General features: G+C 38.1%; 1 protein-coding gene across 1 annotated transcript; it reads left to right on the forward strand.

Annotated features, from left to right (window-relative positions):
• Positions 1-1,121: 1,121 nt before the first annotated feature.
• On the forward strand, positions 1,122-10,727 carry LOC122723732. The gene is made up of 2 exons (XM_043957021.1): positions 1,122-2,025; positions 9,729-10,727. Exons 1-2 carry the CDS (start codon positions 1,500-1,502, stop codon positions 9,806-9,808), a joined length of 606 nt encoding a protein of 201 aa, XP_043812956.1. The 5' UTR covers positions 1,122-1,499; the 3' UTR covers positions 9,809-10,727.
• Positions 10,728-26,369: the final 15,642 nt, after the last annotated feature.

Here is a 26,369-nt window from a genome sequence, read left to right on the forward strand (position 1 = left end):
CTTCTGACATGCCAAAGCACACTAAAGATAAGATAAAAAAAAGATGCCAAATACTATGTTTGGAATGAGCCATATTTGTGGAAATATTGTGCTGACCAAATGATAAGGAAATGCATTCCTGATCAAGAAATAGCCTCTGTACTCACTTTTTATCATTCATATAGTTGTGGAGGACACTTTGATCCAAGGAAAACTGCTCATAAGATACTTGAAAGTGGCCTATTTTGGCCCATAATATTTCGAGATGCCTTTTTGTTTTGCAGGTCATGTGCTAGGTGTCAACAAACTGGAAATCTGAGTAGAAGAAATCAAATGCCACATAACCCCATCATGGTCTGTGAGGTATTTGATGTTTGGGGCATAGACTTCATGGGCCCATTCCCACCATCCTTTGGATACACTTATATCATCCTTGCAGTGGATTATGTGTCCAAATGGGTGGAAGCTAGAGCAACTAAGACCGATGATGCCAAAGCAGTAGTAAACTTTGTGAAGACCAACATCTTTGCCAGACATGGAGTATCAAAAGCAATCATCAGTGATAGAGGGACCCATTTTTGCAATAGGGTGGTGGAAAGCCTTCTCAGAAAACACAATGTCATACATAGGATATCCACAGCCTACCACCCTCAAACAAATGGGCAAGTTGAAGTCTCCAATAGAGAAATCAAAGCCATCCTTGAAAAGACAGTCTCCCCAAACCGAAAGGATTGGAGTACAAGGTTAGAAGATGCTCTATGGGCCTACAGAATAGCCTACAAGACCCCCATAGTATGTCTCCCTACAGATTGGTCTATGGGAAAGCTTGTCACCTTCCAGTTGAACTTGAGCACAAAGCCCATTGGGCTGTGAAGAATTGCAACTTGGACCTCAAAGAAGCTGGCCACCATCGCAAGTTGCAACTGCAAGATCTAGAGGAAATAAGACGAGATGCATATGAGAATTCATGGAACTACAAAACAAAAACCAAAGCCTCACATGACAATCATCTTTCAAGAAAATAATTTGAGGCTGGTGATAAAGTCTTACTCTTTGACTCTCATTTGAAGTTGTTTCCAGGGAAGCTACGGTCTAGGTGGATTGGACCATTCATTGTATAACATTGATAGAGCATAATTTAGTCCATTTTATATTAATATTATTAATAAATATTTACATGATTTCTGCCTAATTTAGTGTTTTCAATATTATTTTGCAGAAAATAGTGTAAAAGGACAATTTGGAGAAAATCTCCCTAAAACTGCCTTATTAGAGCAAAGAATGAGGAAAGGATTTTGAAGCTTAAATATTCAAGTTTCTGGGCCCACTTATGGATCAGCCCATTCCCACACCACTCAGCCCAAACGCTTCACGGGACAACTCCAGCACATGGGCCCGCCATTGCACCTCAGCAAATCTCCCGCACCTTCACGCACTTGGGCACCCCCTTTTCCTGCAAAGAACCAAGCGTGCAAGTCCACCATTCCCTCCAGTGGACCAGTCCACGCACAATCAAGCACATGGACAAAGCCCAGCGCATGGACCCGCCGAAGCTCCTCTCTGCACGTGGACCGCTTCATCCACTCCAGCACCCAACACTCACGCGGCCCGCTTCTCCAAATTCACTTCACGTGGACCACATTCCCACTTCACCCATTCTTGCACAATGGCCCAACTTCACCACTCCAGCACATGGTCCCGCCAAGGCATATGGACCAAGCAGCGGACAGCACATGGACCTTTCACTTGCAACAGGGCCCGCCACTCATGCCCCATTTCAACCCACGCATATGGACCGCACAGCGTGGGCCCGCGCTTCATCATTGTCTTCACGTGGACCATGGACCATGGACCAGCGCTTTTTCTCAAAGTTCACGCGAACCACTCACACTAATTCTTCCACTTCAGCGCTCTCACACGTGGACGGCAAATTCCCAATTAGGGCGTCTCTCCAGCTCTATTTAAAGAGCTTTAAGCAGCCAGAAAGAGAATTCAATTCTCACTCGGCAATTTCGGTGCTCGGCGCAAAAGGCAGAATCTCCATCGGTTTTTTTCCTTTTCTTTTCCTTTTAATTTTCTGTTTTTAATTCAGCCAATGAGTGACTGATTTCTTTAATTCTAGTTGAGGATTGGTTGAAACTAAGGTTGTTTAATGGATTGTGAGATCTGAACATAAATTATTGTCTTTGGTTTTGTTCAATATTTATGCAATTAATGCTTTAATTATATGATTACTTTGTTGTTTTGATCAAATTGGCCACTTGATTTTAATTGCAAAGTTAATTGATTGTTAGTTGGGATTATTTTTAGTCCGTAATTGCTGGAAATATTCTGACCTTAGAACACTTGGCATAAAAACCAAGGAATTGCATGATCTAGCGTTATCTCCATACGTTTGGGTAGTTAGGATTGGATCTCTCTATTTCTTTATGCAATTACAATTGTTTTGATGCCTATGGCTCAAGAACGTTCCTTGGCAATTTGTTAATTAGTAATTAATTAGAGGACGTTCCCTAATTAATTTAATCATAAGGAGAGACATGGTGGTGAGAAGCGTCTTTCACCCCATAACTAATCTATTGAACCAATCAAGATAATTTAAGTTTCAATGATCAACCCAAACAACCAAAGTGGATCCATATCTTCAACTAGGCTTTTCTCATATTGATTTACTCTTTTATTTTAATTATTTGCTTTCTATTATTACTCTCATTATTAGTTACTACAATCAATCTCAAACCCCCCCATTTTACTTTTATTGCAATTTATTTTTATTCTGTTTCCAGTTTATCTCATTTGATCCCACTTTCAGTCTTTTATCTCATCTTTAATTTATTATTGTTTTAGTTTATTTTATTGGTCTTGTTAAGAAAAATAAATAGGTAATCAATTCTCTGTGGATTCGATCCTTTCACCAATATCTGCAGTTGTAAAATTGTTGATAACCAGAAAGGTTATTTTTGACCGGCCTCGAAAACCGCGAGTCAAACATGCCTACCCACATGGAGCTGTAGACATCAAAAGCATAGAAACTGGAAAAATCTTCAAAGTAAATGGACATCGTCTGAAGCCATACTTTGAAGGATTCGCAGTACAAGTAGTGGAAGAAATTCCACTACAACAGCATTCTGCCTAAAGAAATCATGCCATGCACACCACACCCCAGGGGAGTATTCAAATTCCTTTGTTCTCTTTTTTCTTTTTCATTGAGGACAATGCATGATTTAAGTGTGGGGGTGCATATCTTCTTCTTTCTTCTTCCCTTCTCTTCATCTTCTTCCTTTATCTTCTGCGATTTTACATGCTTTCAGATTGCAAAAATTTTTTTTTTCTCCTTTCAGTCTTGCATTTCTTTCAGTTAATTAGCCACAGTTGAATTTTAATTTGTTTAACCTTTCAATAAAACACACACAACCACAACCTTCTTCTTCTTTTTTTGTTTTGCTCTACTCAAACTGATGAACTATGTTAGATGAGTCCTTCTTTCCATGACTCCATTGATGTGATAACTCTTTAAACTTATGTTGAATCAATTGCAGTGAGCTATATTCATGTTTGAGAATTGCCTTTTGAATTGAATCTTTGAGTTTGCTATGATGAAAAATATATTGATGACCCTCAATTGATTGAGAATAAATTGAAATTGTGTGAATGAACCTAATGTGACTTGATTTAGCAATTGGTGTTGATTTGCCCAAATCATTGAAAGAAAGAAAATTCAGCAAAGGCAAAGACCTCAAAAGCACAAATTCAAAAACTGTTCCAATGGTCAAAAGACTAGGAACAAGGCTAGTAGCCACTTGGATAGGTGACCAACTGAAAAATATAAACCATGACATCAAAAATAGGTTGGTGACCTTTCCAAGCAAAATCAAAGTGCAAAAGCCTGAATAAAGTACTTCAAGGTAAGGGCAAGTCAATCCAAAAGCTAGAAAAAGTCTTAACAAATTAATGTGCATGTCTCTCTTGAGGAAAACAAATCTTAGCCATGGTAAGCAAAGGGAAACAAGGAAAGGGGGTAAGTAATCTTCATGCACTTATTCTTCACTGCAATGCTTCAAAATAAGTGTCTAGAGTATGAGCTAAAGTGGTAATAAGGATCTAGAGGAAGGAAACTTATTTGACTATGTTTATTTGCTTGAGGACAAGCAAAAGCTTAAGTGTGGGGGTATTTGATAGAGCATATTATAGCCCAATTTATCCTCATGTTCTTGATGTTTATTTACACCTATTCTACCTAATTTTTTGGTTTTCAACATGTTTTGCAAGTATTAGGTGTAAAGAAGCAATTTGGAGAAAATGCTCTTAAAAATACGAAAAAGTGCCAAAATTGGAAAAGCCACCTTCGGCAGCTCTTTCGGCGGCCGAACCTTCGGTCCAGAGGCGAAACTCAACCTCCTTCGGAAGCACTTTCGGGAGCCAAATTTGCCAGTCATCTTCGGCGGCACTTTCGGCGGCCGAACCTTCACTCCAGAGACGAAAGTCACCTTCCTTCGGCGGCACCTTCGGCCGCCGAACCTTGCGTCCAAAGCCGAAAGTCCTGCCTCTGAAACTTAACTTAGGCTGCCGAAAGGGCAGTGCGTCCAGAGCCAAAATTGATTTCACTTGTTTGTTTGTTTTTTTCATGACCAGATCTAAAAACAGGGACACACTGCCCTTTGATCCAGAAATTGAACGCACTCTCAGAAGACTTAGAAAACAAGCCGCAAAAGCTTCATCTGAAGCAATCGAATTTTACCAACAAGCTGCACCAATGGCTGAACCTATTCCACAAGATGCTGCCCCAAATGGACTTGCTATCCAGAACCAAATAGTCCAAGAAAATCCAGCAAATAGGCCTCAAGAACAAAGAGAAAGAACTATGGGAGAATTGGCAACCCCTGTAGGTGACTATGCACCACTTTGCATCACCTACCCACCTCTGACAGTTCCCTTTGAACTGAAGATAGGTTTGATACACATTCTCCCTAAGTTTAGAGGTAGAGAAAATGAAAATCCACACAAGCACTTAAAAGCATTCAATATGATATGTTCATCTATGAAACCTCAAGGTATCTCTGAAGACCAAATTAAGTTAAGAGCCTTCCCCTTTTCATTAGAAGACTTTGCTAAAGATTGGTTATTTTACTTGCCACCTGGATCTATTACTTCTTGGGATGATATGGTCAAAGCCTTTTTGAATAAATACTTCCCAACCCATAAATCAATTGGCATAATAAGGGAAATCACAAGTATAAAGCAAAAACCATCTGAGGACCTTTATGATTATTGGGAAAGATTTGAAAGACTTTGCACAGAATGCCCTCAACATGACATGTCAGACAAGGCCCTTATACAATTCTTCTTTGGAGGATTATCTCCCTCAGAAAGAAAATTCATTTATGTAACCTGTGGAGGCTCCATTGAAGACAAAACACCTAGACAAATGAGAGAATTAATCTCCACTCTTGCAGCCTCATCTAGGCAATATGGAGAAGAGAGGCAACTACAAAGGGCCAATGAGGTAAATTTTCCTTCTATGTCTGAACTAACATCTGTTATAAAAAATGCTGTGGTAGATGTGGTACAACAGATTCAAGCACCCCAGCCACCTAGGCCATGTGGGATTTGTTTATGTGTGGGACACCCAACTGATCAATGTCCCACACTCCAAGAAGACCATCAGCAAGCCAACGCCATTGGGAGGTACAACAACTAGCCTAGATATGATCCATACTCCACTACATACAATCCAGGTTGGAAAGATCACCCCAATTTTAGCTATGGAAAGAGCAACAGTGATCAGAACTACCAAAGTTACCAAAGAAATCAAGTCCAACCAGCACCTTCAACTCCAAATCAGAACCTTGAGAAGATCATGCAAACAATGATGGAAACAATGGTGAGCACCATGCAAGGCGTGCGACAAGACCTAGACCAAATGACCACATCTATGCAAGGCGTGCGACAGGACCTAAGCCAAATGGCCACCTCTATAGGCCAACTGCAAACCCAAGGTAAGCTCCCTTCTCAAACTGAAACCAACCCCAGACAGAATGTTAGTGCTATTACTTTGAGAAGTGGCAAAGAGCTTCAAGATACTAATCATGAGCAAGAAAAAGAACCAAAGCCACCTGAAGCCTCTCCATCGCAATCCGCAGCTCCTCCTGAGCAAAAGACTGACCCAAAGATAAGCTTTCACATTCCACCTCCTTTTCCCAAGAGATTTGAAAGAACACAAAAAGAAAAGGAAGAAAAGGAGATCCTTGACACTTTCAGAAAAGTACAAATCAATATACCTCTGCTAGATGCTGTTAAGCAGATTCCCAGGTACGCTAAATTTCTGAAGGAACTTTGCACTAATAGGAGAAAGCTTGCAGAGAGAGAAAAAGTAAGTGTAGGTGAGATTGTGACTGCTGTTATCAAAAGAGAACTCCCTACTAAATGCAAAGACAAAGGTATGTTTGCTATCTCTTGCAAAATTGGGAATGTTGGTATTAAGAAAGCCATGTGTGATCTTGGTGCATCCATTAATGTCATGCCTCTCTCCATCTATAAATCTCTCAATGCATGTGCACTCAATGAAACAAGAGTTGTGATTCAACTAGCTGATAGATCTGTAGTATATCCCATAGGTGTTCTAGAAGATGTGTTAGTCCAAGTAAATGAGCTTGTCTTTCCTGCTGATTTTTATGTGATTGATACTAAGGAAGATAGTTATAATACTAGTTCTGATATCCTTCTTGGACGTCCTTTCTTGAGTACTGCTAGAACTAAGATTGATGTGCATGATGGTACTCTCACTATGGAATTTGAGGGGGAAGTCATTAAATATAATGTCTATGATTCCATGAAATATCCACATGATATATCCCCTGTTTATGGTCTGGATATTGTTGACTGCTTGAGCCAGGAAATTTTTAATGAAAATCAAGATGATATTCTTAACAGTGATTTCTGCAGAGATACTGATCAGGTACAGATTGAGAGCCAGACAGAGCCAAAACTGAAAGAAACTGTCTGTAGCATCCAGCAGATAGTTTACAGTCAAGCACAGAACGAGGGAAACTCCCTCCAGAAGGATGCGCAGAAGAGCCTTGCGCCATCTGAAACACCTTCATGCGCAACTCTTCAGCTCCCAACGCAAAGCTCACCCGCCAATCCTCTTCTGCAGTCCAGTTTTGTGCACAAGGAGTACCCTAAGGCCAGTCCTGCGCAAGGTAAACAATCTGAAACCCTTTCTGACAAGATTCCAACACAAGCAAGCTCTTCTAGTCCCCCTTCGCAACACCCTCCTAAATTTGAAGAATGTAAGGATGATCTCCTTGAACAAATCTTCCTTGCCCAATCTGATGAACCATGGTACGCAGACATGGTGAACTACTTGGCTACAGGTAACTTGCCTTCTGACATGCCAAAGCACACCAAAGACAAAATAAAGAAAGATGCCAAATACTATGTTTGGGATGAACCATATTTGTGGAAACATTGTGCTGACCAAATGATAAGGAGATGTATCCCAGACCAAGAAATAGCTTCTGTTCTTACTTTTTGCCATTCATATAGTTGTGGTGGACACTTTGGTCCGAGAAAGACTGCTCATAAAATACTTGAAAGTGGCCTGTTTTGGCCCACTATTTTTCGAGATGCTTTTCTGTTTTGCAGATCTTGCGCTAGGTGTCAACAAACTGGAAATCTGAGCAAAAGAAATCAAATGCCACAGAACCCCATCATGGTCTGTGAGGTGTTTGATGTATGGGGTATAGATTTCATGGGCCCTTTCCCACCATCCTTTGGATACACTTATATCATTCTTGCAGTGGATTATGTATCCAAGTGGGTGGAAGCTAGAGCAACAAAGACTGATGATGCCAAGGCAGTGGTAGACTTTGTGAAAACCAACATCTTTGCCAGACATGGAGTGCCAAAGGCAATCATCAGTGATAGAGGGACCCACTTTTGCAACAAGGTAGTAGAAAGTCTCCTCAGAAAGCACAATGTGATCCATAAAACATCCACAGCCTACCACCCTCAGACAAATGGGCAAGCTGAAGTATCCAACAGAGAAATCAAGGCCATCCTAGAAAAAACAGTGTCCCGCAACCGAAAGGATTGGAGTTCACGTTTGGAAGATGCTTTATGGGCCTCCAGGACAGCATACAAGACCCCTATAGGTATGTCACCTTACAGATTGGTCTATGGAAAAGCTTGTCACCTTCCAGTTGAACTTGAACACAAGGCATATTGGGCTGTAAAGAATTGCAACATGGACCTCAAAGAAGTTGGACACCATCGCAAGTTGCAACTACAAGAGCTAGAAGAGATAAGACGAGATTCATATGAGAACTCTTGGACCTACAAAACAAAAACCAAAGCCTCCCATGACAGTCATCTTTCAAGAAAACAATTTGAGGTTGGTGATAAAGTTTTACCCTTTGACTCTCGTTTGAAATTGTTTCCAGGAAAGCTACGATCTAGGTGGATTGGACCATTCATTGTGGAACATGTCTACCCCCATGGAGCTGTAGACATCAAAAACATAGAAACTGGAAAAATCTTCAAAGTAAATGGGCATCGATTGAAACCATATTATGAAGGATTCGCAGTTCAAGTAGTGGAAGAAATTCCACTCTCTCGGTCTGAATAGTGATCATGCCATGCACACCACACCCCAGGGGAGTACTCAGTTTCCTTTGTTCTCTTTTTCTCTCTTCTTTTACATTGAGGACAATGCATGATTTAAGTGTGGGGGTGCATATCTCTTCTTCCTCTTTCTCTTTCTTTCTATCTTCTTCTTCCCTCTTTTGCAATTTCTCCTTTCAGATTTTTTAACCAAAAAAAAAAAAAATTTCAGTTATGCGATTTATGCTTTCAGTTTTCTTTTAGTATATTTTTGCTTTCAATAATACACACACAACCACAACCATCTTCTTCTTTTTGTTTTGCTCTACTCAAAACTGATGAACTATGTTGAATGAGTCTTTCTTTCCATGACCCCATTGATGTGAAAACTCTTTAAACTTATGTTGAATCACTTGCAGTGGGTTATATTCATGCTTGAGAATTGCCTTTTGAATTGAATCTTTGAGTTTGCCATGGTGAAAAATATATTGATGACCCTCAATTGATTGAGAATAAATTAAAGTTGTGTGAATGAACTTGATGTGACTTGATTTAGCGATTGGTGTTGATTTGCCCAAATCATTGAGAGAAAGAAAATTCAGCAAAGGCAAAGACCTCAAAAGCACAAATTGAAAATTGTTCCAATGGTCAAAAGACTATGAACAAGGCAAGTAGCCACTTGGATAGGTGACCAACTGAAAAATATAAACCTTCAAATCAAAAATAGGTTGGTGACCTTTCCAAGCAAGATCTAAAGTGCAAAAGCCTGAATAAAGTGCTTCAAGGTAAGGACAAGTCAATCCAAAAGCTAGAAAAAGTCTTAAACAAATTAATGTGCATGTCTCTCTTGAGGAAAACAAATTCTAGCCATGGTAAGTAAAGGGAAACAAGGAAAGAAGGTGAGTAATCTTCATGCATATATTCTTCACTGCAATGATTCAAAATAGGTGTCTAGAGTAAGAGTTTAAGTGGAAATAAGGATCTAGAGTGAGAAAGCTTATTTGACTATGATTATTTGCTTGAGGACAAACAAAAGGCTAAGTGTGGGGGTATTTCATAGAGCATAATTTAGTCCATTTTATATTAATATTATTAAAAATATTTACATGATTTCTGCCTAATTTAGTGTTTTTAATATTATTTTGCAGAAAATAGTGTAAAAGGACAATTTGGAGAAAATCTCCCTAAAACTGCCTTATTGGAGCAAAGAATGAGGAAAGGATTTTGAAGCTTAAATATTCAAGTTTCTGGGCCCACTTATGGATCAGCCCATTCCCACACCACTCAGCCCAAACGCTTCACGGGACAACTCCAGCACATGGGCCCGCCATTGCACCTCAGCAAATCTCCCGCACCTTCACGCACTTGGGCACCCCCTTTTCCTGCGAAGAACCAAGCGCGCAAGTCCACCATTCCCTCCAGTGGACTAGTCCACGCACAATCAAGCACATGGACAAAGCCCAGCGCATGGACCCGCCGAAGCTCCTCTCTGCACGTGGACCGCTTCATCCACTCTAGCACTCAACACTCACACGGCCCGCTTCTCCAAATTCACTTCACGTGGACCACATTCCCACTTCACCCATTCTTGCACAATGGCCCAACTTCACCACTCCAGCACACGGTTCCGCCAAGGCATATGGACCAAGCAGCGGACAGCACATGGACCTTTCACTTGCAACAGGGCCCGCCACTCATGCCCCACTTCAACCCACGCATATGGACCGCACAGCGTGGGCCCGCGCTTCATCACTGTCTTCACGTGGACCATGGACCATGGACCAGCGCTTTTTCTCAAAGTTCACGCGAACCACTCACACTAATTCTTCCACTTCAGCGCTCTCACACGTGGACGGCAAATTCGGCGTCTCTCCAGCTCTATTTAAAGAGCTTTAAGCAGCCAGAAAGAGAATTCAATTCTCACTCGGCAGTTTCGGTGCTCGGCGCAAAAGGCAGAATCTCCATCAGTTTTTTTCTTTTTCTTTTCCTTTTAATTTTCTGTTTTTAATTCAGCCAATGAGTGGCTGATTTCTTTAATTCTAGTTGAGGATTGGTTGAAACTAAGGTTGTTTAATGGATTGTGAGATCTGAACATAAATTATTGTCTTTGGTTTTGTTCAATATTTATGCAATTGATGTTTTAATTATATGATTACTTTGTTGTTTTGATCAAATTGGCCACTTGATTTTAATTGCAAAGTTAATTGATTGTTAGTTGGGATTATTTTTAGTCCGTAATTGCTGGAAATATTCTGACCTTAGAACACTTGGCGTAAAAACCAAGGAATTGCATGATCTAGCGTTATCTCCATACGTTTGGGTAGCTAGGATTGGATCTCTCTATTTCTTTATGCAATTACAATTGTTTTGATGCCTATGGCTCAAGGACGTTCCTTGGCAATTTGTTAATTAGTAATTAATTAGAGGACGTTCCCTAATTAATTTAATCATAAGGAGAGACATGGTGATGAGAAGCGTCTTTCACCCCATAACTAATCTATTGAACCAATCAAGATAATTTAAGTTTCAATGATCAACCCAAACAACCAAAGTGGATCCATATCTTCAACTAGGCTTTTCTCATATTGATTTACTCTTTTATTTTAATTATTTGCTTTCTATTATTACTCTCATTATTAGTTACTACAATCAATCTCAAACCCCCCATTTTACTTTTATTGCAATTTATTTTTATTCTGTTTCCAGTTTATCTCATTTGATTCCGCTTTCAGTCTTTTATCTCATCTTTAATTTATTATTGTTTTAGTTTATTTTATTGGTCTTGTTAAGAAAAATAAATAGGTAATCAATTCTCTGTGGATTCGATCCTTTCACCACTATCTGCAGTTGTAAAATTGTTGATAACCAGAAAGGTTATTTTTAACCGGCCTCGAAAACCGCGAGTCAAACATGCCTACCCACATGGAGCTGTAGACATCAAAAGCATAGAAACTGGAAAAATCTTCAAAGTAAATGGACATCGTCTGAAGCCATACTTTGAAGGATTCGCAGTACAAGTAGTGGAAGAAATTCCACTACAACAGCATTCTGCCTAAAGAAATCATGCCATGCACACCACACCCCAGGGGAGTATTCAAATTCCTTTGTTCTCTTTTTTCTTTTACATTGAGGACAATGCATGATTTAAGTGTGGGGGTGCATATCTTCTTCTTTCTTCTTCCCTTCTCTTCATCTTCTTCCTTTATCTTCTGCGATTTTACATGCTTTCAGATTGCAAAATTTTTTTTTTCTCCTTTCAGTCTTGCATTTCTTTCAGTTAATTAGCCACAGTTGAATTTTAATTTGTTTAACCTTTCAATAAAACACACACAACCACAACCTTCTTCTTCTTTTTTTGTTTTGCTCTACTCAAACTGATGAACTATGTTAGATGAGTCCTTCTTTCCATGACTCCATTGATGTGATAACTCTTTAAACTTATGTTGAATCAATTGCAGTGAGCTATATTCATGTTTGAGAATTGCCTTTTGAATTGAATCTTTGAGTTTGCTATGGTGAAAAATATATTGATGACCCTCACTTGATTGAGAATAAATTGAAATCGTGTGAATGAACCTAATGTGACTTGATTTAGCAATTGGTGTTGATTTGCCCAAATCATTGAAAGAAAGAAAATTCAGCAAAGGCAAAGACCTCAAAAGCACAAATTCAAAAACTGTTCCAATGGTCAAAAGACTAGGAACAAGGCTAGTAGCCACTTGGATAGGTGACCAACTGAAAAATATAAACCATGACATCAAAAATAGGTTGGTGACCTTTCCAAGCAAAATCAAAGTGCAAAAGCCTGAATAAAGTACTTCAAGGTAAGGGCAAGTCAATCCAAAAGCTAGAAAAAGTCTTAACAAATTAATGTGCATGTCTCTCTTGAGGAAAACAAATCTTAGCCATGGTAAGCAAAGGGAAACAAGGAAAGGGGGTAAGTAATCTTCATGCACATATTCTTCACTGCAATGCTTCAAAATAAGTGTCTAGAGTATGAGCTAAAGTGGTAATAAGGATCTAGAGGAAGAAAACTTATTTGACTATGTTTATTTGCTTGAGGACAAGCAAAAGCTTAAGTGTGGGGGTATTTGATAGAGCATATTTTAGCCCAATTTATCCTCATGTTCTTGATGTTTATTTACACCTATTCTACCTAATTTTTTGGTTTTCAACATGTTTTGCAAGTATTAGGTGTAAAGAAGCAATTTGGAGAAAATGCTCTTAAAAATACCAAAAAGTGCCAAAATTAGAAAAGCCAACTTCGGCAGCTCTTTCGGCGGCCGAACCTTCGGTCCAGAGGCAAAACTCAACCTCCTTTGGAAGCACTTTCGGGAGCCAAATTTGCCAGTCATCTTCGGCGGCACTTTCGGCGCCCGAACCTTCACTCCAGAGACGAAAGTCACCTTCCTTCGGCGGCACCTTCGGCCGCCGAACCTTGCGTCCAGAGCCGAAAGTCCTGCCTCTGAAACTTAACTTAGGCGGCCGAAAGTGCCCCCGAACAGCCTCCTTCCTATTCAATGAGCCAAATCTTGGAGATCACATGTTTCCTACATAGTGCCATGCTCATTCAAAATTCAAATCAAGGCTCCACCTTCCTCATTAGTGTATAAATCTTCTTGGACACACCATGGACAGCAATTAAAGGACCAAAATGCCCAACCCTTGCCCTCACATGCACACATAAGGCCAAGGGCACTTTGGGCAAATCTCTAAAAGATGCATGGACAGCCACCAAACCCTAAGGAGCCTCTCAAGATCTATTTAAAGGCTTCAAGAAGATCAAGAACTCATCATCTCCCATCAAGGATTGATCAAGAATTCGGCAAGGCTTCTCCTAGGCCTCCTCCACCTTAGTTCTTCATCTTTTTGCTTTCTTTTCTTTGATTTTCTGTTTTGGTTCAGCGATGAGTGGCTGAAACCCCTTACTCTAGTTGAAGTTTGGTTGAAACTAAGGTTGTTTAAAGGGTTGTGGGATCTGAACATAAAGTGTTTGCTTTTGATTTATTCAATATTCATGCAATTGTGCTTAATTCTAAGATTGCTTTGTTGTTTTGATCAAATTGGCCACTTGATTATTGATTGCAAAGTTAATTGATTGTTGGATTAGGATATTTGTTAGTCCGTAATTGCTGGAAATATTCTGTCCATAGAACACTTGGTATAAAAACCCAAGAAATTGTATGATCTAGCAACATCTCATGCGTTTGAGTAGCTAGGGTTTGGATCTTTCTTGTTCTTCATGCAATTGGCAATTGTTTTGATGCCTTTGGCCCAAGGACGTTCCTTGGCAATTTGTTGATTAGTAATTGGTTAGAGGACGTTCCCTAATCAGTTTGTTCATAAGGAAAGACATGGTAGTGAGAAGCGTCTTCCACCTCCATAACCAACCTATTGAATCAATCAAGATAACCATGTTTCAATGATCAACCCAAACAACCATAGTGGATCTATATCTTCAACTAGACTTCTCTCATATTGATTTCTTCTTTTATTTTAATTACTTGCTATTTTAATTGCTTTCAATAGTCGTTAGACAAATCAATCTCAAAACCCCCTTTTTACTTTCCTTACACTTTACTTTTGTTCTATTTGCGATTACTTATTTTCTACTGTGTTTTCAATTAGTTTCCTTGGTCTTGATTGAGAAAAAATAAATAGGTAATCAATTCTCTGTGGATTCGATCCTTCACCACTATCTACAGTTGTAAATTGTTGATAACCAAGAAGGTTATTTTTGACCGGCTTCGACAACCGACAGTCACTTTTCCTTTTTCACTTGATGCTTATGCTAAGGATTGGCTATTTTACTTACCACCTGGATCTATTACTTCTTGGGATGACATGGTAATAACCTTCTTAAATAAATATTTCCCAACGCATAAGGCTATTGTGTAAGAAGAGAAATCTCAAGTATTAGACAGAAACCATTTGAGGATTTATATGATTATTGGGAAAGATTTAAAAGGTTGTATACAGGTTGTCCTCAACATGAGATTTCAGATAAGGCACTCATAGAATTCTTCTATGGAGGCCTACTTTCTTCAGAAAGGAGATTCATTGATGTAGCTTATAGAGGATCCATTACAGAAAAGACATCTAGGGAGATGAGAGAGTTGATCTCAACACTTGCAGTCTCATCTAGACAATATGGAGAAGAAAAGCAACTGCAGAGAGAAGCCAATGAGGTAAGTACGTCTACTCTTTCCTCTCAGATTTCATCACTAACCTCTGCCATGACAAATTTCTTCATAGGCTAACCTCAACAAGCCCAGCCACCTAGGCCATGTGGGATTTGTGCATATGTAGGACATCCAACTGATCAATATCCTACCCTTCAAGAAGACAACCAGCAAGTCAATGCCATTGGAGGATACAACAACCAGCCTAGACATGATCCATATTCTAACACATACAACCCAGGCTGGAGAGACCATCCAAATATGAGCTATGGAAGGGCTAACAACTATCAGAATTACCAAAGGAATCAAGCCCAACCAGCACCTTCAAGTTCCAACCAGCACCTTGAAAAGATGATGGAGACACTTGCAAACTCTGTGCAAGCTCTCCAACAACAGGTGGGACAGATAGCCACATCAGTGAACAAGCTTGAATCACAAGGTAAGCTCCCTTCTCAAACTGAAATCAATCCTAGACAGAATGTGAGTGCCGTTACTTTGAGAAGTGGGAAAGAGCTTCAAGATGCGAGATATGAGGAAGAGAAGCAAGTTGCACAAGAGCATGCGCAAACTGAAACCATTCCTGCACACCACTTGCATGAGCTAGCCAGTCGAGCTCCATCTGAAATGCCTCCTGCGTAGAGAGCTGATCACTAGGTATGTTTTTAGATTCCACCTCCTTTTTCAAAAAGATTTGAAAGAACTCAGAAATAAAAAGAAGAAAAGGAGATCCTTGAGACTTTCAGAAAGGTAGAAATCAACATACCTCTGTTAGATGCTGTTAAGAAGATTCCTAGGTATGCAAAATTTCTGAAAGAACTGTGTACCAATAGAAGAAAGCTAGCTGAAAGAGAGAAAGTAAATGTAGGTGAAGTAGTTACTGCTGTGATTAAAAGAGAACTCCCAACTAAATGTAAAGATAAAGGCATGTTTGCTATTTCTTGTAAGATTGGGAATGTTGGGATTAAGAAAGCCATGTGTGATCTTGGTGCATCCATAAATGTTATGCCTCTTTCCATCTATAATTCTTGAAATGCATGTGCACTGAAAGAGACAAAAATTGTGATACAATTAGCTGATAGATCTGTGGTATATCCCATAGGTATTCTAGAAGATGTGTTAGTTCAAGTAGATGAACTTGTCTTTCCTACATATTTTTATGTGATTGATACTAAGGAAGACAGTTGCAATTCTAGTTCTGACATCCTTCTTGGACGTCCTTTCTTGAGTATTGCTAGAACTAAGATTGATGTGCATGATGGTACATTGACTATGGAGTTTGAAGGGAAAGTCATTAAATATAATGTTTATGATGCTATGAAATATCCACATGATATGTCCCCTGTTTATGGTCTTGATATTGTTGACTGCTTGAGCCAGGAAATTTTTTATAAAAATCAAGATGATTGACTCGCAGTTGTCGAAGCCGGTAAAAAATAACCTTTCTGGTTATCAACAATTTACAACTGTAGATAGTGGTGAAAGGATCGAATCCACAGGGAATTGAGAACTTACCTATTTTCCTTATCAAGACCAATAAAATAAACTGAAACAAAAATAAACTGAAAAAGAAGAAAACTGAAAACGAGATAAAACTGAAACCAAATATAAACTGAAAGAGAAATAAACTGAAACGAGATAAAATAACTGAAACCAAATATAAACTGAAAGAGAAATAAACTGAAACGAGATAAATCTGAAAGCAAAAATAACTGAAATGAGATAAAACTGAAACCGAGATAAACTGAAAGCGGAATAAAAATAAATTGCAGTAAAAGTAAAATGGGGGGTTTTGAGATTGATTTGATTTAACAACTACTGAAAGCAATTAAACAAGGAGATAATTAAAATAAAGATGAAATCAATATAAAAAAAGTCTAGTTGAAGAGATGGATCCACTTTGGTTGTTCGGATTGATCATTGAAACTTCTGTTCCTTAGGTTGATTCAATAAATTAGTTATGGAGATGGAAGACGCTTCTCACCACCATGTCTCTCCTTATGATTAAACCAATTAGGGAACATCCTCTAATTAATTACTAATTAACAAATTGCCAAGGAACGTCCTTGGGCCTTAGGCATCAAACAATTGTTAATTGCATGAAGAAAGAGAGAGATCCAATCCTAACTACTCAAACGCATGAGATGTTGCTAGATCATACAATTCCTTAGTTATTACATCAAGTGTTCTTATGTTTGAATAATTTCAGCAATTACGAACTAAAAATTATCCAAACTAACAATTAATTACCTTGCGATCAAGAATCAAGTGGCCAAATTGATCAAAACAACAAAGTAATAATAGAAATCAAGCATGAACTGTATGAATATTGAATAACCAAAAGACAAACAATATGTGTTCAGATCTCACAATCCTTTAAACAACCTTAGTTTCAACTAATCTTCAACTAGAGTAAAGGATTCAGCCACTCATGGCTGAATCAAAAACCAAAAAATAAAGAAAGGAAGAAGAAGAGATGGTATCAATTGCAATCCCGTAGGTGTGCCCAAGTGAGAGTGTAAAAGTTGTATGGAGGCTCCTTATGTGTCTTTTTATAGTTAAAAGTGCTGCCCTAGGTCATACTTGCTTCCTAGTTAGTGAAGAGGCTGCCCAAAGTGTTGAAAAGGAAAGAATCACATTGCAAATTCTCCAGAAGGAAGGAGGTGCACGGATCAGGCTTCAAAAAAGGAAGGATGCGCGCGGATTGCAGAAGAGGAAGTGGAGCGCAGTCATTGAATGCAGATGGGAAAGTGAATCTGTGCAGTCTTTCCTTTTTAGGTGGAGCCTTCGTTTGAATTTTGAATGCTGAACGCAGAAGAGGTAAGTGCGTCTTCATGAGATCTTGCTGCTTAAATAGGAAGATATGACTGCTGCAGTGTGTGCACATCTTTGAACAAGGAAAGAAAGATCTGCGATTTGAATTTCAAATAATCTTCTGACTGAGCTTTCCTTATTTGCTTTTGCTTCTGCACTTTTCTTATTTGAAAACTTTCCTTTTCTTTAAACTTTCCTTATTTGGAAACTTTCCTTTTTGGCACTTTCCATATTTGGCACTTTTTGGCAATTTTAAGAGCATTTTCTCCAGATTGTCTCTTTACACCTAATATTTGCAAAACATGATTAAAACCATAAAATTAAGCAGAAAAGATGCAAATAAACATCAAGAACATAATGAGAAAGTGGACTAAAATATGCTCTATCAATGATATTCTAAACAATGATTTTTGTAGGGATACTGACCAGGTACAGATAGAGAGTCAGAAAGAGCCAAAACCGAAGGAAACAGTCTGCAGCATCCAACAAGTGAATAGCAGACAACCACAAGAAGTATAGAAAACAGTTGCATCACTTTAGAATGGTGCGCAGACCATTCCTGCACAGAAAGAGGCACCTGAAAGCCTCTCAGGCGCGTCCTTTCAGCTTCCAACGCAGAACAGCCCTCCCTTTCAGTCAGGTCCTGCGCAGAAGGATGTTCCAGAAACCAGTTCTGCCAGACAATCCACACAGACACCCTTGCAACACCTTTCAGAATCTGAAGAATGTGAGAATGGCCTCTTTGAACAAATCTTCCATGCCTAATCTGATGAACCATGGTACGCAGACTTGGTAAACTACCTAGCCACAGGTAACTTGCCTTCTGACATGCCAAAGCACACCAAAGACAAGATAAAGAAAGATGCTAGATACTATGTTTGGGATGAGCCATATTTGTGAAAATATTGTGCTGACCAAATGATAAAGAGATGTATTCCAGACCAAGAAATAGCTTCTGTGCTTACTTTTTGTTATTCATATAGTTGTGGTGGACACTTTGGTCCAAGAAAGACTGCACATAAAATACTTGAAAGTGGCCTGTTTTGGCCCACTATGCTTCGAGATACTTTTCTATTTTGCAGATCATGTGCTAGGTGTCAACAGACTAGAAATCTGAGCAACAGAAATCAAATGCCACAGAACCCCATCATGGTCTGTGAGGTATTTGATGTGTGGGGCATAGACTTCATGGGCCCATTCCCACCATTTTTTGGATACACCTACATCATTCTTGCAGTAAACTATGTGTCCAAATGGGTGGAAGCTAGAGCAACAAAGACTGATGATGCCAAGGCGGTAGTAGACTTTGTGAAGACCAACATCTTTGCCAGACATGGAGTACCAAAGGCAATCATCAGTGATAGAGGGACCCATTTTTACAACAAGGTAGTGGAAAGCCTTCTCAGAAAGCACAATGTGATCCATAGAACATCCACAGCCTACCACCCTCAGACAAATGGGCAAGCTGAAGTGTCCAACAGAGAAATCAAGGCCATCCTAGAAAAGACAGTGTCCCCCAACCGAAAGGACTGCAGTGCACATTTGGAAGATGCTTTATAGGCCTACAGGACAGCCTACAAGACCCCATAGGTATGTCTCCTTACAGATTGGTCTATGGAAAAGCTTGTCACCTTCCAGTTGAGCTTGAACACAAGGCCTATTGGGCTGTAAAGAATTGCAACATAGACCTTAAAGAAGCTGGACAACATCGCAAGTTGCAACTGCAAGAGCTAGAGGAAATAAGACGAGATGCATATGAGAATTCTTGGAACTACAAAGCAAAAACCAAAGCCTCCCATGACAGTCAGCTTTCAAGAAAACAATTTGAGGTTGGTGATAAAGTCTTACTCTTTGACTCTCGTTTGAAATTATTTTCAGGAAAGCTACAGTCTAGGTGGATTGGACCATTCATTGTAGAGCATGCTTATCCACATGGAGTTGTAGACATTCGCAGTGAAGAGACATAAAAAATCTTCAAGGTGAATGGCCATCGCCTGAAACCTTTCTATGAAGGATTTGCAGTGCAAGTAGTGGAAGAAATTCCACTACATCAACCATCTCAGTCTGCCTAGTTATCACACCATGCACACCACACCCCAGGAGAGTACTCAGTTTCCTTTGTTCTTTATTTTCCTTATACATTGAGGACAATGCATGATTTAGGTGTGGGGGTGCATATCTCTCCTTCTTCTTCTCCTTCTCCTTTCAGTTCTGCGAATTTCCTTTCAGTTTCTGCGAAAATTTTTTCTTTTGAATTGCGATTTTTCTTTCAGTTTTTCCTTTCAGTTTTGCGATTTTCCCTTTTGCTTCAGTTCATGCGATTTTTAGTTTTCTTTCAGTCTGTTTTAGTTTATGTTTTCAATAACACACACAACCACAACCTTCTTCTTCTTGATGTGCTCTATTCAAACTGATAGACTATGTTGATGAGCTTTTCTTTCCATGACCCCATTGATGTGATAACTCTTTAAACTTATATTGAATCAATTGCAGTGAGTTATATTCATGTTTGAGAATTGCCTTTTGAATTGAACCTTTGAGCTTGTCATGGTGAAAAATATATTGATGACACTCATTAGAGAGAATGAATTGAAAGTTGTGTGAATGAACTTAACATGACTTGATTTAGCAATTGGTGTTGATTTGTCCAAATCATTGATTAAAGAAATTCAGCAAAGGCTTAGACTTCATAAGCACAATTGAAAAATGTTCCAATGGTTGAAAGACTATGAACAGAGCTAGTAGCCACTTAGACAGGTGACCAATTGAGTAACTGGGGGTGGGTATCACCAATATGTACCTTCACATCAAAAGGTTGGTGACTTTTTCAAGCAAAACTTAAGTGCAAAATGCTGAATAAAGAACTTCAAGGTAAGGGCAAATCACTCTGAAAGCTAGAAAAAGTATTAACTGAACAATAACATGTGCATGTGTAATCTCTCTCTTGAGGAAAACAAATCCTAGCCATGGTAAGTAAAGGGAAACAAGGAAAAAAGGTGAGTAATCTTCATGCATATATTCTTCACTGCAATGATTCAAAATAGGTGTCTTGAGTAAGAGCTTAATTGGAAATAAGGATCAAGTAGCAAAGAAAGCTTATTTGACTATGTTTATTTGCTTGAGGACAAGCAAAAGGCCAGGTGTGGGGGTATTTAATAGAGCATATTTTAGTCCACTTTATCATTATGTTCTTAATGTTTATTTGCATCTTTTTTGCCTAATTTTGTGGTTTTAATCATGTTTCACAGATATTAGGTGTAACGAGACATTTTGGAGAAAATACCCTTAAAACTGCCTTAAATGGAGCAAAGGAGAGCAAACCTACCAAGTTGAAATCAAGTGAAGCTAAATAAGGAAAGTTCTAAATAAGGAAAATGGCAAATAAGGAAAGAACATTCAGCCAAAGCAATTTGAAATTCAAATTTCAAATCTCCAAGTAGCCACCTCCTTATTCAAGAAGCCAAATCTCAAGTTGCCATAAATGAAGAAGCCAAATAAGAAAAGTATTTTGAATTTCAAATCTTCAAGATTCATATTCAAATTTTGAATTTCAAAATCCAGCTTATTAAGGAAGCTAAATCCAAAGATCACATGCTTGCCACCTCATGCCTTGCACATTCAAAATTCAAATTCCAAAAGAAGGCTCCACCTTCCTTATTTGTGCATGGGCGGCAAGGAAGGTGTGAAGAAGCTTCTTGGGCAGTTTGGGCAGCCACCTAAGATCAACATGGGCAGCAAGTAAGGGCAAGGACCACAACTCTTGCACAAGCCACACATGCCACACGCCTCTCCCTTCACTTATGCATGGGGGGCAAGACAAGAAGTTCAAGGGCAATTTGGGCGGCCTCTTGAAGACAGATGGACAGCAAGGAAACCCTAGGACAGTATCTGAAAAACATATTTAAGCTCTCCTTAAGCCAGCCACCCAGGACCCCGATCCCTTCTCTTCAATTCGGCCAAGGCAAGGAAGGCTCTCCAAGGCTCCACCTACAGTTCTTCTTCATCTTTTGCTCTTTTCTTTTTATTTTCTATTTTGTTTCAGCCATGAGTGGCTGAAACCTTTAATTCTAGTTGAGGATTGGTTGAAACTAAGGTTGTTTTATGGATTGTGAGATCTGAACACACATTGTTTGTCTTTTGGTTATTCAATACTCATACAATTCATGCTTGAAATCTATTATTACTTTGTTATTTTGATCAAATTGGCCACTTGATTCTTAATTGCAAGGTAATTAATTGTTAGTTTGGATAATTTTAAGTCCGTAATTGCTTGAATTATTCAAACATAAGAACACTTGGTGTAACAACTAAGGAATTGTATAATCTAGCAACATCTCATGTGTTTGAGTAGCTAGAATTGGATCTCTCTCTTTCTTCATGCAGTTAACAATTGTTTGATGCCTAAGGCCCAAGGACGTTCCTTGGCAATCTGTTAATTAGTAATTAATTAGAGGATGTTCCTTAATTGGATTAATCATAAGGAGAGACATGGTGGTGAGAAGCGTTTTCTATCTCCATAACTAATCTATTGAATCAATCAAAAGAACATAAGTTTCAATGATCAATCCAAACAACCAAAGTGGATCCAACTCTTCAACTAGACCTTTCTCATATTTGATTTCTCTTTTATTTACATTATTCGCTCATTTAATTGCTTTCAGTAGTTGCTAATCAAATCAATCTCAAAACCTCCCATTTTACTTTTATTGCACTTTATCTTTATTCCGCTTTCAATTACTCGCTTTCAGTTGCACTTTCAATTAATTCTCTTGGTCTTGTTGAGAAAAATAGATAAGTTTTCAATTCTTTGTGGATTCGATCCTTTACCACTATCTGCAGTAGTAATATTGTTGATAACCGGAAATGTTATTTTTGACCGGCTTCGACAACCGCGAGTCAGGAGGAGAGCTCTTGCTTTGGTTTTGGGACTCTCCCAAACTATAGCAAGAAGAGGATTTAAATTCCTCTTTCCTCTTTTTTTTACTAGTAGGCCCCACACATTTTTTTTGTTTTATTCAGGGTTTCAAATTTATGTTGGCATTAGGAGTTGGGATTTAAATTTGTGATTGTACAAAGCTCGTGAGTTCTAAAATATAAAGGGTGAAGTCCAAAATTAAGGCTGTTTTCTAAGAAGTTTATTTTTCAAAAAGTAACTTTCTTATCTCTAGGTAAGTAAGTTACTTATCTTAAAGTGAAGGAAGTAGCTTCTTCAAGTTCCTAGAAAGTTGGGAGAAAATGCCAACCAAACAAGTTGAATATATCAACTTTCTGGAACCCCAACCAAAAGGTCCAAAACTCACCAAATGAAACATGCCTCGAATATTGAGATCGACCATATTTCATATTATAAGTCTTGAATTTGGTCCATGTTCGAGTGTCAGATTTTGGAAATCAATTCATAATCGAGTAATTTGAATGTAGACTATATTAGTTAGGATTCAACATGTAGAATTCTTCTCTTCTACAAAAAAATTTTTCTCAATCTTTTTTTATTATGTTAGTTTAAAAGTAAAATTAAAAGTTTATTTGATTTGTTAATCTTAATCATTGTATGATTTTAAGAGATCTTTTTTTAATTAAAATGGTAGAAATATTACTCAATAGGATTGAGAATTATCTCCTAAATGAAGTACATCTTCTATTTATTGTATTATTTAAAAATTAAATTAATTTCTAATTAAATTAAAATTGAATGATCTAATATTATAAATAGTAGTACTATAGAGATGTTATTTGGTTACATGGAGAAAGGGAACAAGAGGCTTTAGCCTAAGCTGAAAAATAGATATCTTATTCACAATGAATGAATTATTATTTTTCAATAAGGGGGCTATTATCTATGTAATTGAAGACACTCTTTCATGAATTTAAGAGAAATCCTTATTGATTCTCAAAAGTTAATGAATTGAGTTGATGCACAATGTATATATACACAACTGAGTTGGAGTTAGTTACAATGGATAACAAAGAACACGTGAGCTAAACTTAACTCTAACTAATCTTCGGGCCACTATTTTTAACTAATTCTATATGGCTTAACACCCCTTCCCTTTCCCCCTACAAGCTGGAGAGTATATGTTGATGAGTCCTAGTTTGGAAATAATCTATTGAAATAAACTAAATAGTAGTGGCTTAGTGTAGACATTAGCTAACTAGGTAGCTGAAGGAAAATGTAGCAATTTAATAAGGCCTACAAGTAACTTTTCTTAGATCAAATGGGAGTCTATCTCTATATGCTTTGTTTGTTCATGAAATGTTGGATTAATTGTAATATGAAGGGTTGATTTGTCGTCATAATAGAGAAGAGCAGGTTGAGAATGGCTAACCTGAAAATCTTGAACCAAATAGGTTACCATTGAATTTCACAAGTGGTTGCAGCCAAGGCTAATACCCAGCTTTTGAGGAAGATCTTGAAACACAATTTTGTTTCTTAGCCTTCCAAGAGATTAAGGAAGCGCTAAGAAATATGCAAAAACCTGTGATGGACATTATGGAATCAATGCAACCTACCTAATCTAAACCACTGAAGCCTTTTAGCTACAGATCTGAGTTTGCTGATGATAACCCAAAGGGCTTGACAATAAATCTACCCACATAAAGCCCAGTCATATAAACCCATAAGGCTAAACAAACCCGAACTAAGTAAGTAGAGCCCAAATATCATGTAAGCAAGCATACAACCCATACACGCCCGATATAGGGCAGTGAGATAGCTCGCCCATAAGCCCCATAATCAAGGAAAGGAGGGCCCACTCCAGATTCACCTGGCACACACACCAGACTAGCCGCATGCACACAAAGAATCTTCAATATAAAGGAATATAATAGGAATGAAGAGGGGATCCATGATTTGATCGCAAACATAGCTTTAAGCACCAAAAAAACCCTACCATTAAAATTTTATTGACTCCTCAAAGTATCAGCTAGAAAGAATAAGCTTGCACTAGGAGAACCTTTTATGTATCTCAATACTCAATGAACTGCTTGCAAATGGGAAAAAGTGGGACAGTAGAAATTGATTGAGTTATTGAACAATAAAGGCAATGTCAAGTCTTGTGGATGTTAAATACAACAACTTCCCTATTAGCTTCCTATATTGATGAATATCTTCCAATGGAGTGCGAGTTGACTTACTTAATTTCAACTTGCAATCCATAGGAGTGTGCTGATTTAGATTCTAAGAAACTAGTGTTATTCACTATGTCAAGTGCATACTTCCTTTGGTTAAGAGATATACCAGTATCCTTTTAGCCACTTCAAGTCACAAAAAAAATTTTGAGTTTCCTAAAGTCTTCTATTTTAAACTGTTGCTGGTCTATAGAATTACATCATTTACATAGACCAGCAACACAGTGATGCCATCTCTATGTGTTTTGACAAATAATAAGTAATTTGAAATAAACTGTTTGTATCCTAGACAAATGAGAGCAGTAGAGAGTTTTGAATACCAATGCCTACTGGCTTGCTTAATGCCATATAGTGATTTCTTCAAATGACTAGCTTGATTGTGTTTAGAGCTATGAAATCCTTAAGAAAGTTCATGTATACTTTTTCATGAATATTTCCATATAAAAAAAGCATTATTAATATCAAGCTAATATAAATACCATTTGTTAGAAGCTGCCAAAGCTAACAAGAGTCAAATTGTAATAATTGCCATAGGGGAGAATGTATCAAAGTAATCCACTCCTTTTGTTTGGGTGCACCATTTGGCTACTAAGCATGCCGTGTACCTCTCTATGGAACCATCAGCTTTGTATTTTATCTTAAACACTCATTTGTAGTCTATAGGTGTAACTCCATTAGGTAGGTCAGTGACTTCCTAAGTATGATTCTATTCTAAAGTTATAATTTCAGCTTTCATAGCTTGTTTTTAGCAATCATGCTTAATAGCTTGATTGTATTTCTTTGGCTCAGTGGTAACATAAATGGATAAAGTGAAGTGTTTATGCTTAAGGGAAAGATGATCATAAGAGAGGATAGAAGAATGGTGATGTGGAGAGGATACATTTAAGTAGGTTAAAGAAACAGTTGAGTTATGTATGAGATTACAATGATAATCCTGTAGGTAAGAAGGTAGTTTTCTAGGTCGAAAGGAACGTCTTGTAGATATATCAATCTGTGTTGGTGAAGCAATATTGGTAGGGGGAGAAGAGTCATATGTATCATCATAGTTTGGAATGGTATGATCTTGAGGTAAAGGCATTAGTGTTGGTGTATTAATGTCATGAAATGGAAACAAATGTTCATATAAGAGTACATGTCTATAGAAAAAAATAGATCTAGATTGTAAATCTAGAAGTACATATCCTTTGATTGCATGCTTAAAACCTATAAAGACATAAGTCAAACTTGGATCTGCTGGCATTAAGTGTTGAGTCAAAGCATAAAGACCCAAAAGCCTTCAAATCATCATAAGTAGGTGGATGAGAGAATAACAACTCATAAGGAGATTTATTCTCAATGAGAACTAGGAATTCTATTGATCAAGTGAATCGAATGAAGAATAGAATAAGACCAATACTCAAGAGGCAATTTAGATTGGAACATAAGAGATCTGATAACATTTAACAAGTACTGATGTTTTCTCTTTACTGTCCCCTTCTGTTAGGGAGTTTCTACATAGGACCTTTGATAGATTAATCCTTTAGCAGCATAAAAGATAGGCATATTAAATTCCACAACATTATCACTTCTAATGATTTTAATTTTAGTAGAAAATTGGGTTTCTATAAGGTTGAAAAATTCTGAACATAAGCTTTTGCATATGCTTTAGTTTTCAAAAGAAAGATCCAA

The sequence above is a fragment of the Manihot esculenta genome, chromosome 5 (genome assembly GCF_001659605.2).
Source record: "Manihot esculenta cultivar AM560-2 chromosome 5, M.esculenta_v8, whole genome shotgun sequence".
In the NCBI taxonomy this organism is placed as follows: Eukaryota; Viridiplantae; Streptophyta; class Magnoliopsida; order Malpighiales; family Euphorbiaceae; genus Manihot; species Manihot esculenta.